General features: G+C 38.0%; 1 protein-coding gene across 1 annotated transcript in view; it reads left to right on the forward strand.

Moving 5' to 3' along the window:
• The window catches only part of nol4la (nucleolar protein 4-like a), a 68,587-nt gene that overhangs the window by 44,232 nt on the left and 12,001 nt on the right, over positions 1-12,354 (forward strand). The window contains exon 5 of the mRNA XM_036578314.1: positions 9,446-9,593. Coding sequence (XP_036434207.1) covers positions 9,446-9,593 — 148 coding nt within the window. The remainder of the gene's footprint in view (positions 1-9,445; positions 9,594-12,354) is intronic.

Genomic DNA, 12,354 nt, shown 5'->3' on the forward strand with positions numbered 1-12,354 from the left:
ACAAGCAGAGAAATTCTGCTGAGAGTGTAGATTCCAAACTTTTAATCACTTCCACGTTTGGGCTTGTAAATAGAAGGTCTGATATATAATTATGATCTGAATATTCTTATTATTGGTGTGCATACAGTCTTGCAAAATCTTTACTTTACTTCTTTACTGAGTTTTTGTCGTTATTTTGACATTGAATACCTGAGTAGCAGTGGTCAGTGCTGTAAAAGAAAGTTTAACCATTGGACCTTTGACTTATTATTCAAATTTTAGTCTCAAGGTTAATTATTCTGTAACTACCATAAATTATTCAGTAATAAATATGAAACTTACATGTACGTTGTATAGTTATGAGAGTGAGAAATTGAAATGTGGACCCACATAAAAGCCCCAAAACTGCTAGACCATGATTTCTACTCATTTTCTTTTACTTGCTTTCTCTCTGTCAGTCTTTCCCTCTCTCCCTTACTCACCCCCACCACTTTATCGGACCAGAAGCAGCTGGAGAGCAGCCTTCTGTGCTAAATCCTCTCTCAACTCATTAAACCATTTACCAGAAGCTCCCTTCTTCTTCTCTAAATCTGTTCAGCCCATTCCACTGTCTTCGTGCTTGACCATTGCTGGATCTTGATGTCCCTCCTTCATGTCCTAGCACTTTTGCACAGTGCATCTATAGGCTTTCTTCTTCTCTCTCTTACTGAGGGTCTACACACACACTCACACACACACACACACACACACACACACTCACACACACACACACACAGAATGCAGAATTCCTTTACTTCAAAGTACCTTTCTCAGCTGTGTACCTCTAGCATTGCCCTCTTTATTTCTCTCACTCTTTTCTCTTTCGTTCTCCCTTTTGCCCTTACTCTCTCTCTCTCTCTCGCTCTCTCGCTCTCTCTTTCTCACTCTCTCTCTCTCTGTCCCTATATTATGCCATGCCCCACTTGGTACCTAATAGACCCAACACCAAGCACATCAGGCCTCAAAACAAACTTCATAGGAAACCCTATTTCCCTTGAGGTTAACCCTGTACATACATGTATTTAGGGGTGTGTGTGTGTGTGTTAGTGTGTTATTGTGTGTTCAGAAGTGGAGGAGAGCATGAGAATGCATTGGTGAAGGGGCTTAAGTCGGAACTTTTCCCATCTAAGGACGTTTGGTGTGAAAAAAAGCAAACTTTCTTTGGTTCATTTTGATAGGTGTGAACACTCCACCCATGCTCTGTTCTGCACCAAAGAACTGGATTGTGATCTACCAGAATTAGTGGGTCTGTCTCCAGGTGAACTGTGGTTCTGATATTCTGATATTGGCTGGTAAACTGAATTTTTACAGTTGTTCACACCAAATGCGATAAAACAACACCAGAACATTCTTTTCTCAGCGCTCATCAGTGCTATACTGTCTCCATAATTTCACTCTTGACAGACGCTCAAATCGTTCTTGCAGCAGAAGCTGCTGCTAATAATGGCAGACAAGCAATAGCGAAGCATTGTCACGTTGATTTTGTCACATGAGCTGCAGAAAGTATTGTTGATAGGTTGACTAAACGGTTCAAACTGGTTCAGCAAACAAACTAGGTTTGAAAATACCTAAATATTATTTTGAATTTTTATTTATGTTTATATTAATTTTATTTCTGGAAATTTATTGTTACCTACTTGATGGTGTTTAGAAACAGGCTAGTAGTGGGGAGATATGCCCAGTCATCTTGAAATTTGTCTTAAGGCATTAGTTGTTTCATCTTCATACAACCACATTTCTAAAAACAGTAGGGACGCTGTGCAAAATATAAGTAAAAAACAGATTGCAATGATGTGATCATTTAAACCCTATATTTAACTGAGAACTGTAGAAAGGCAACATAATGAATGTTGAAAGAGAGATGTTTTAATGTTTTTTAAAAATATATGCCCATTTCGAATTTCAACATGTGATATGTTGACTTTGTACTATTTTCAATTAAATATAGGGTTTAAATGATTTGTACATAATTGCACTCTATGGTTATTAACATTTTGCACAGCATCCCAACTTTTTTGGAAACAAGGTTGTACCTTTATACAACCTCGTGAAGAATGCAGCATGCTTATAGCACAGAAATGTGCTCATGTTATCCTGTTTAGCCGAATGGCAGAGTTGGGGATGTTTCAGCAATTTGTCATCTCCTACTATGTAGTCATTTGCAGTCTAAGGTAACATTGGTCCAGTTTGTTATTGAGGGAGTGGTCATTAGAGAGTTATATAGAAGGAACAGCCAGCCTCTTGGGGTTAGTCTTTAGCCTAGCAGGGACATCTGCTTGCTCTCTAGGCAGAATCAAAATTTCAGTAACATGACCAGTGTTTAGAGTATGCCAGATACCTCAGTCAAATGGTTCTTGGCTTGGACGTACTTCTAGGAGAACTCTTTAATTGATATATTTACATTTTATTGAGGTTCTTCAAATTTTTTAAAGGTTCTTCCCACTTTCACACCTCATTTAGAAAAATGATTACTTAAAGAGATATAAATTGAAAGGTTCCTTAGGAACCCTAAAGTGGTTCTTGTATGGTATCACTCCACATAACCATTTTTGGTACCTTTATTTTTGAGAGTGATAGGCTTCAGAATTTGAAGGAGGATGAACTTAAAGTTTGCTTGCCTGATCTCCTGTAACTGTGGGTTGGAGTGTTATAAGCTTAGTTTTATCAGATTGACAAGATGGAAAGGGTGTAGATGGTAGTAGCCTCTTTGATCACCCAGAGCAGTATTTTTTGCCTAAGAGACTTATTGTGAAATATTCTGATATATCTCAGGCACTTGTTTTTGTCAGGTATCTTTTAACCATTGACAAATAATTTCCCGTGTAGATATCGTTACATACACACTCGTGAGTTTCATCAGTTGGCTGTCGGAGTCATTGAACTGTCAGTCATATTTTGGAGGTAGCTTGATGTGGCAACATTCAGTTTTCATCTGAGAGTTCTTCAGAGTCTGCCGTGTTTTTCATGTTACCTTAAGGCTTTGGCGAGTCTCTGCAGGGCAGTTTGGGGTGGGGTACAGGGGTGAACTGCAACAATTAACAATGTGTGTGTGCTACACATGCTACACCTTTGCGATCTTCCTCTCTCTACCCCCACCGTACACCTCCAGAAGCAGTGTACACCCACACGTCCTTCACTTTCTAGAGCCTCTCTGTTCTTTTAAACCCCTCCACCCAGTCTACTGTTACCATGGGAATCCATAAACAGTGAGCAAGAGGGAAAGATATATAGGGTGAGGAGCAAAGCAAAGAGAGAAGGAGAAAAATATGGAATTGACATCCCTATTCACTATTGGCACTGGGCCTTGTTTGATTGGAGTACCAGAGTATGGAGTAAGAGAGGGGGAGGCGGTGGTTAGTGGAGAAACTGCCAGTGGTGTTTTGAGTGAGGGTAGTGATGGGGGTTGGGGGCTTGCTTTAAAGGTTCAGTACAGAGGGACAAGCAGATGTATGTGTGTTTGTTTTTGTACATTTTCAGGACAAAGTGTCCTAACCTGGTAGACAAAAAATAACTATAGTGTCAGCACAACAACAAAATGATCCTGACTTTGTAAAGTGCTGTAAAAAAGCTACATCTTTCATATCTTAAAACTGGAAGGGCAAAAACCATTTATTTTTGTTTAATAAGGTTATGGTTAGGTTTAGGTTTAGATTTGGGATTCTAATATTTTTTTTCCAAAATAGATATTCATATTTGCTAAAAATTCATCAGACATTTATTCATTTTACTGCATTTGTTTATTCATTTTGCTGCATTTTTAACAGGTTCTACAGGTAAATGTTACATTTTTCTATAATACCAATCCAGGTGTATTTAATTCATTCCAGTTTGTTACAGTTTGAACATTTTATAAATGTTTATGTATCAACATTGGCAGATGTGTACATTAAAAATATTGAATATTGGCATCCCATATCGGCACATCCTTAATTAATAATTAATAAATACATAATAATGCACTACGTATAGGACATTGTTATTACATATAGGCAGTTAATATGTACCTTATTTGTATTGAATATATTACCATCATGTATAGTTACATATAAAGGTAATAAAAACAGGACGCAATATTATTGTGTATAGGCAGTTACGTGTACATATGGGACATATGACCCCACATCCTGACATTGTATAAAAACAAATGTGTATGTGTGTGTGTGTGTGTGTGTGTGTGAGTGTGTGTGTGTGTGTGTGTGTGTGTGTGTGGAGTAGTCATGTGGATGGGTAGGCAGGGGGGCTTAGGGAATGCAGAAATGAGGATGGGAATGGGAGGTGGCAGAGGCAGCGTGTGTGTGGGTGGGTGGGATTGGTAGGGGCTGGGGGATGGTTATAGAGGGGATATTGTTATGATGGAAATGGGTGAGAGGATGGCACAGGAAGTAAAGGTGGGGGCTGGTGACTTTAGCAGCGGTGGCTCGAAGATTGTCCAGTCTTGTTACTGGGAAAGCACAAAGCAGATAGAGTTGTGCGACTGATTTTAGTTGTACACCTCAGTATAAAATTCAATGGTAATCACTCAGTCATGTATGATTACAATGTTATTTTAAAAGTCACAGTGAAAGTAAATAGCCTGCCGCTATACTCTCCCTGCAAGGCAGGGATCCTGCTAGTTTCTGAAAACCATGGTAAAGGGAAGTTGTTTTGAGTTGGTGTTACCACAAAATATTAGAGGTTCAAAAAAATCGGTAAATATAGTACCTGTGCTAATAGGATTTCAATATATTTGTCTGTTTTTTTAACATTTCAAGAATACAACATTTTCCTTACCATAAAATACACCCATCCACTGACTTGGATGAAAAGATGTAAAATGACAGGTTGATTCGCAGCATTTGTTTTTTATGTGGCCTGAGTTCATTTTTTGGTAAAATTCTCTGTTATCTATTTAATTATCTATTATCAAATGGCATAGATCTGATCATTGATGAAGCGGTGTGATGTAGAGGTGTGCAGCATAGATGAACTGGCTTGTGCTGGAAGAGTAGCGTGTAACTCTAGACCACTTGGTCTGTATAGAAAAGTTTTTTCTGCAAACTGAAGTATTAGTTTGGATTTGTTTTATTGCAATATGATGTTTAATAAATGGTTATAAATTATGTGAAACTCAACTCTGATGTTTCACATGTTATATAAAACCAGTGAGAGATTGCCTGTCTGATTTGCAGACACAATCAAATTCTACAATCTATCAGTAATCAAAATCAGATCTGTTTTTGTTTTTTATAGACTTTAGAATCCAATCAGTATTTTTGTGGTTTAAATAAGTATGAATAATATTCTAGTACATTTCTATTGAAATACATGCAAATTATTCTGTGGTTCAGAACTGATTTTTAGTCTGAATTTTTCCTTGGTTTGCCCCTTCTGACAAATTTTGTGCTTGTTTGGAAGTGACTTGCAGCACAGATGATCTGGTATTGTGAGAAGTAAAAAAAACTTGAGTCACTGTTTAGCTTTCGGCCAACTTTTGATTTTTACCACTCAAAATACTCATAATCCTGTAGCATGAGGTGGTCAGTGATATAATTAAACAAGTGATGCAGACAGCGACTAAAGAGAGAGCAAGGAAAGAGAGAGAGGAAAAAGTGAAGAGATGTGTGTGAACAGACTGCGGAAACGGAGGAGCTACTTGAACCCAGGCAAATCTCTTTACAATTTCAAGTCAGCTACCAGTTTGTAGCAAAATATTTCTACAGCTCTGGTTGTAATATCTGCATTTAAACCCTATGTACATCCCCAGCTTGCTTCTTGTACATGCACAAAAGCACCAACAAGTCTGGTCTAGTTTGCTTTGTGTGTTTCATGTGATAACGAGGGGGTTTGCTTTCCGCAGCCAATTCGCTATGTGTATTACACACTCTCTTTACCCTTTTATTTGCTCTGTGTTTTCAAAATGTTAGGATATAAATTAACTGACTATAAATGAACTCCTTATCATACATTGCACTAATTGAAAAAAAAATATATAGACAATGTAAAGCTTGCATACAGTTGTTGTATATTCACTGTAGTTTTATAGATACAACTCCAGGCCCACATACGTTCGAATGCCTACTGTTAGGTTCTAAAGTTCTACTGCCCAGCCAGAAAAAAAATCAAGGGAACCACTGGAATATTTTAACAGTATGCCTGATAATACTGAAATTTGTGATAATGTTGGTCATTGATATCATAATAGAATTTTTCATACCATCCTATAACCAGTTATGTAGATTTCAAATGTGTTTTGTTTGAACTACTGACACTGGCTTTTTTTTCCACACCAAGTGATTTGATGTGAAGGTTTTTGAGCCATAATTGGAGAGGAAGGGTTTTGGACCAAGAGTGAAGTACAGATGCTAATATTAGCATTGCCAGATGGCAAGGCTTTTCTGAAGCTCCGGAACCTTCTTTAGAACAGCAGTGAGCTTCTTCACTCTTCCATTGTCAAAGCAATCCAGCACAGGGAGAGGTGTCTTCACACCTGCCAGCAGCTCGTGTAGGTGATAAGAGGGGTCATGGCACTTGACATGTGTCAACTTGTTACACTCACACACCTAAACCCACCACATAATCAGTTGACACTTGTTAGCGTTCTACAGTTTACACTTGATAGTGTTGTATGAGCTGGGAGTCGAGGTTGGCTTTGCTTGTTTATGTGAAGAGAAGTTTTCAGTGGGGCACACAGCTTGCCTTATTCCAGTGTTGACTGACTCTGCCCTGAATATTTTACTGTTTTCCCTGCTCTTATACACACACCGCAGTTTAGTCCAAGGCTTAACTGGGCTTAATCCATGTCTGAGAATTCTGTCCTGTGAGTTGTTTCTGCTGTTTAATCTGCTCTTCTCCATTAATAACACAATGTTTCAATGCCATTGTTGCATTGAAAAAGCAAACACACATTAATTTAAGTCATAAATCAGAAGTTATCATTACTCTGTTTAAGCACACTTGCTCAGATAAAATCACAGTGCACCCAGCAATAAAAGTAGCCTTGGGAATCTTTTATATAGGGATAGAAAACTTAGCATGACACAGAAAACTCCAGATTCATATATTGGTTATATGTGGTGTATACATAAGTTAATTACACCAGTGTAAAATTCTCAGAATGAATCGCCAGCAAGATGCTTAGGTCATAGGTTAAAAAAGTCCAGTTCTTTCTTGGTCTTCTGGCATTGTATGGATTTGATCTCCCTCCAACAATGCTAAATGTCATACATCACTTGAAACCCTCTTCTCCATATTATTTGAATAAAGATTCTGTTATTCAGCGTTCTTTAAATACCAGCAATGTTTACAATATGTTCAGCATACTATAATATAATTTATCACAACAGCAATAACAGGATATATGTAATATTGCTCACCCTTATATGCAGGGCAGGGGTTCTCCAGAACCATGATTGAGAACCATTGCCTTGTCAAAAAAGCTGCTGTATGTTTATATGTAAATGGGTGTTGCTGTATGCTACGCAAACGTGTTTTTCTCAGACCTGCCCCATTTCCCATCCTCTCCTCAATCCTGCCTCGACCCTCCTCCCTGTCCACTCCTCTCTGTGTCACGCTACAGTGAGCATCTTTGGGGTTCCGGCTCCGGCAGAGTTAAAAATAGCACCGCTCCGAGTCACTCATTATTTAACACAGAGTCGTCCTCCTTCCCTCCCATTCCCAGTTTGGTGGCAGTAGGAAGCACTTCCTCAGGAAGGGCTTTGCTGCCGGCAGAGTGGCACAACCATGTGAATGAATTGGTTCTGGCTTTGGAACAAAAAAATAAATAAAGGAGGCCCCTGTTTTTCCGTTTCCCTTAAACATCTCCTGAGAGGAATAAGACTGGGATGTAATATTTAGGCCAACCTGTACATGTGGGAAAAAGGAAATGTAGTGACATGTACCGACAGTTTTTATTTGTCCATTTTGAAATGAGTCTGCATGCTTTTGTGCCAGCTGTGAAACGGCAATTCCATCATAAAACAGCCGAGAGAAAGACAAGTAGCATCGAAGTGTTTAAAGCTATTGTTGGCTGAAAAAATCGAACTGTCCAAAGTTCACTTCTTTAGTTTTGCTCTGGATCTGTAATTAAAGAAGAGATGGGCTGTATGATGGTATTTTATCGTTATCATGATGAACAATTTTGTGAGCATATCATGGGTATCGTCAGTACTTAAATAGTACTGACCAACTGCATGTTTATTCAAAAAAGAGTATAATAAATCTTGTTTAATTGGGTTGATTTAGTGCAGCACAGTATGTGAAATGTTGAATAAAAATCAGTGTACCCAGAGTTTTGATAGCAATTTTTAAATGCAGCATTGCTGGTATATTGTGTCTGTATGTCAAAATATTATGACATGCATTGTGTGTTGTGAAAATTTCTTTAACATCTTAACTGTTGTCCCTTTTTTCCAAGTTTTTGTATGTAATGTCAAACTCAAACTAAAAGTGGATGCTGTTCCCACATACTTAGGCTACCGTCATGATCTTGTTTCTTTTGAATGGTAACATGCTCAAGATTTTCTCCAAAGTCAAACTAATTGTATGAATTACTGACAGAGTAACAGAGGCTAGAATGCAGGAGTTTCTTTCTGCCAGACTCAAATCTCTAAACTGATTAATGCCTATTCCTCTAGGTTCGCTAACCTACTTCACTTTGCAGACACAACTGACGCCACATATCTAGCAGATTTGTTAGTGTATGCTTGTTTGGTGCTTATGTTGCAATTGATACAATAGTAACTGCTGTGAATAACAGATCATAAAATGCTTTGCAGGTTTCGAATCTTGAGATTTCAAGCTTTGTAATGGTGTATTGCATCACCATATTGCTGGTCGAATTCATGCTTAAAAATTATTATTAAAACCCGAAGTGACGGAAGTGTGCCATTCCCGGTACAGATATAGAAAAGGTTAAGGATTGTAAAATTATATTTTTGCTGTCTCCCACCCCTAGATGTGACCAAGAAGTAAGCAAGAAACCACTAATTAGCATTGTACAAATATTATTGTTAAAGCATCATATTTTTCTATCTTATATAATAAATCTGTAAAATTAGACATTAAATAGCTAAAACACTACTGGCAGCCATTTTCAAGCCTGACTTTTATCTGTCCTTTGTCCATTTTTGATAGATTGTCTAGTGCCATACAGTGTCAGAAACCTAAGCAAGTCCATTTGAGACTGAAGTAAGTTTGTAGTGATTTATTTGTGCAGTTTACCCAGTGCTAGTTGGTGGGATATAAGCTTTTATTCCTCATTAGCTAAATTAGCCCCATTTTAAGACTGTTGCTTTACATTTATTTTTCCTGTCCTGTTGATGCGTTATCAGCTATACTTACTAAGCACGCTCTTCCTTTCTTCCCTCTCCCTCTTGTTCCATTCTGTCCACTGCCCTCCCTTTCCATGCCTCTCTCTCTCCACCCCTTTCCTTCTGTCTTAACCTCATAGGATGAGAGTTCGGTAAGCAGTGAGGATCTGGACATGGCCGAGCCAGCATGGGTCTCTACTGAGCGCACACCAGCGCCCAGCGGTACTCCCGAGCAGCGGCCAGAGAGGAAGCCCACTCCTCCACGGCCCAGCATCAAAGAGGAGGAAGGTTAGACAGTACTCTTTCTCTTGTATTGTGCTTCTCTTTTTCGCTGGCATTCCATAAGGACCTACTGGGAGGCTAGCTATCAGAAGCACTTAAAGGGAAATTTCACTGATTTTTTTTGTTTAAATTTCTAAATAATTAAATCGTTGATTTGTAAACAAAGTCATTGAGTGATCTGATGTAAAATGGTGTATTGTAGAGAAACTTACCAACTTGGAATTTCATTACGTTTGTGATACAAGCCAGAAGTTGCAATCTGTTCAATGCAGATACAGTCATTTTGTGTACAATCTAAAATGACCAGGGACACATAGCTTCCGAGTTTGGGTACTTCTTAGCCTTACATCTCCCTGTATGTACCTCTCCACCATGAATGGATTTAAAAATGTTTTAGGCCAAAGCCTTATCTCAAAACTATTGTCTCAGGCATTAGGCAGCGTATTTGTAACTGTTTCATGTGATAACTTTCTGTGAGGGAGCTTTTAGAGGCATTAAACGTTGTCTGATTCCCATCACCACCACTGTGAATTATTATGACTCTTTAAGTTTCTCTAGAACAGTGTATCTCAAATTAAGCCACTCTAAATGACATTGTTTACATCTTTACCATTTAATTATGCAGAACTTATAAAACTGGCAGATTCCCACTTCAGTGTTTTAAACTGCAAGAGAGGTTTGTAATACGCTGTAGTGTGTGGCAGTCACATTTAGTACTTTAGTCTTAGTATAATTGACATGCAGTTAACGTTGTTGTTTTTTTAGGATCTGAATATATTTGTCCTTTTCGTCTGGTCTGACGATGGTGTCTTTTGGGGGTACATTTGGGGTCAGAGAGCTATGTAATTGCTCTGTTTCTCTCTCTCACCATATGTCTCTTTCTCTTTCTCATCTGGGTTTTTTAGAGGGAAGAACCATTTCCCTGAACTTTTCTCACTTAACAAAGCACACAACATACTATTGCAGTTGCTTTGTCTTATTTAATTCGGTTAGACTTCATTTTCTGAAAATAATCACTTAAAATACTAACCAGTTTGCTTGGTCTGCTTAAATTTCTGTGAAAACTAAACACTGTGTTTCTGCTTCTGTGCAGAATTATGAATGGCAATAGAGAAAAAGTTGCACTTTCAGACTTTTGCTTATAACCAATTAGTTATAGGGAGGGCAGTGGGTCCCCAGAAGCAGAATTAGGAAAAACTACATTACACTACCAATATAGTCCCATGCTGTCTATACTCTCTGTTAAAAATGCCTAGATTTATACAGCGGAGGACCCATTGTGCATAAATATCTAGAATTCCTGTGAAGATGGGGAAAGAAGGTCCCTCTGACTCTCAAAACATGTTGGTTTATAAGTATTGACCTAATTAGTCCAGTCAGGGAAGTTGCCCACAGGTAAACACAGCAATGTCAGATCCTAATTAGCTCTTCAGATTTTTTTCACTGGTAGATTTTGCTTTTGCTTAAGATATTTTAAAACCCTTAAAAAGCCTGTGATAGCTTTGTTGTAGCTTTCTTCTTTCACTGGAGGGTTAACTGATAGCTTTGTTAACAAAGTAGGTTTATTTCTTCTTCTGGAATTTCTCTACTCTGCAGTTTTAGCTGTATGTTGTACAAAGGTTTCCAGTACAGCAGAAAAAACATTTTTAAAAGCTATTTCGTCTTTTAGCACAAATGAAGGGTTAAATGGGGTGTAGAGATTTAACTTGAATGAGACCTAAGATTGTTAAAAGTCAGGTACGTGTGTTGTGAAGACTGTTTTGACGGGATGTCTTATAGTCCATTACAGCCTATTCTCAGTGCTTTGCTCTGTTACTTGTCCATTATATACTGGTAGGGTGCCTTTCAAATGAGTGCTTGAGTTATCTGGCCCCATTAAGGGAGGTCTGAAGGCTTTTTAGAGCTTCTTACGCCATCACTTAGTCTCTGCGTAGTACATATGGGGGACTTGCTGTTTTACTTATATTTATGTGTTGATGTGATGTTTGGTTTTAACTGAGGAGTTGTTGCCAGCTGATCCGTATTAGCATGTTTTTGATGCACATTTTAAACAATCACAAACTTTTGTTGACTTTCTAAGGGTTCCATTGGTTGGATTATATTCATTCATTCATTCATTTATACACTGAATTTTGTCTCTCCTTAACAAAGCACTGAATCCTCAGTAATTAGTTGACAATTTGCACACTGAGGTTGTCAACATAGTTACTGTCATTCATTTTACTTTCTTTTGGCATGAACTGTGTTGATGTAATGTTTTGTATTCATGTGGAGCTGTTGTACATATGAAGTGTAAACACCTTTTTTAGGGCATGATGACAATGCATATTTGAAATTTTCCTCTTGGTCTCTCTTACAAGAAGAAGGTAATAAGCACACAAATTTATTGAATTTTCTTGCCACAGATTTTTTTTTTGTTGTATCATAGGTTATTGTTTATTTATAAGCATTTTGGAATCCTAAAAAAAGTATGCATAATTTGTTATGGTCCAGTTAATTCCAGTGTTTCCCACACATAGGTTGTACATTAACAGTGTGCCCAGGTATATGGACACCATATATTTCAACGCATTTTTAAAAAATCTTTAGCATTTTTTATTAATCTGTTTTGACAAAGCAATGCACTTTGACCCTAAATTGGCCATTAAGTGAAGACAGCTTGGATTGGGGGAGGGGAAGCGGGAGACCAATGAAAAATGAAGAAGACAGCGGGAGAGAATGCGGCAGAAAGCAATACAGAACTTGAATAATGCAAGCTAGCTACTTA

The sequence above is a fragment of the Colossoma macropomum genome, unplaced genomic scaffold (genome assembly GCF_904425465.1).
Source record: "Colossoma macropomum unplaced genomic scaffold, Colossoma_macropomum, whole genome shotgun sequence".
NCBI lineage: Eukaryota > Metazoa > Chordata > Actinopteri > Characiformes > Serrasalmidae > Colossoma > Colossoma macropomum.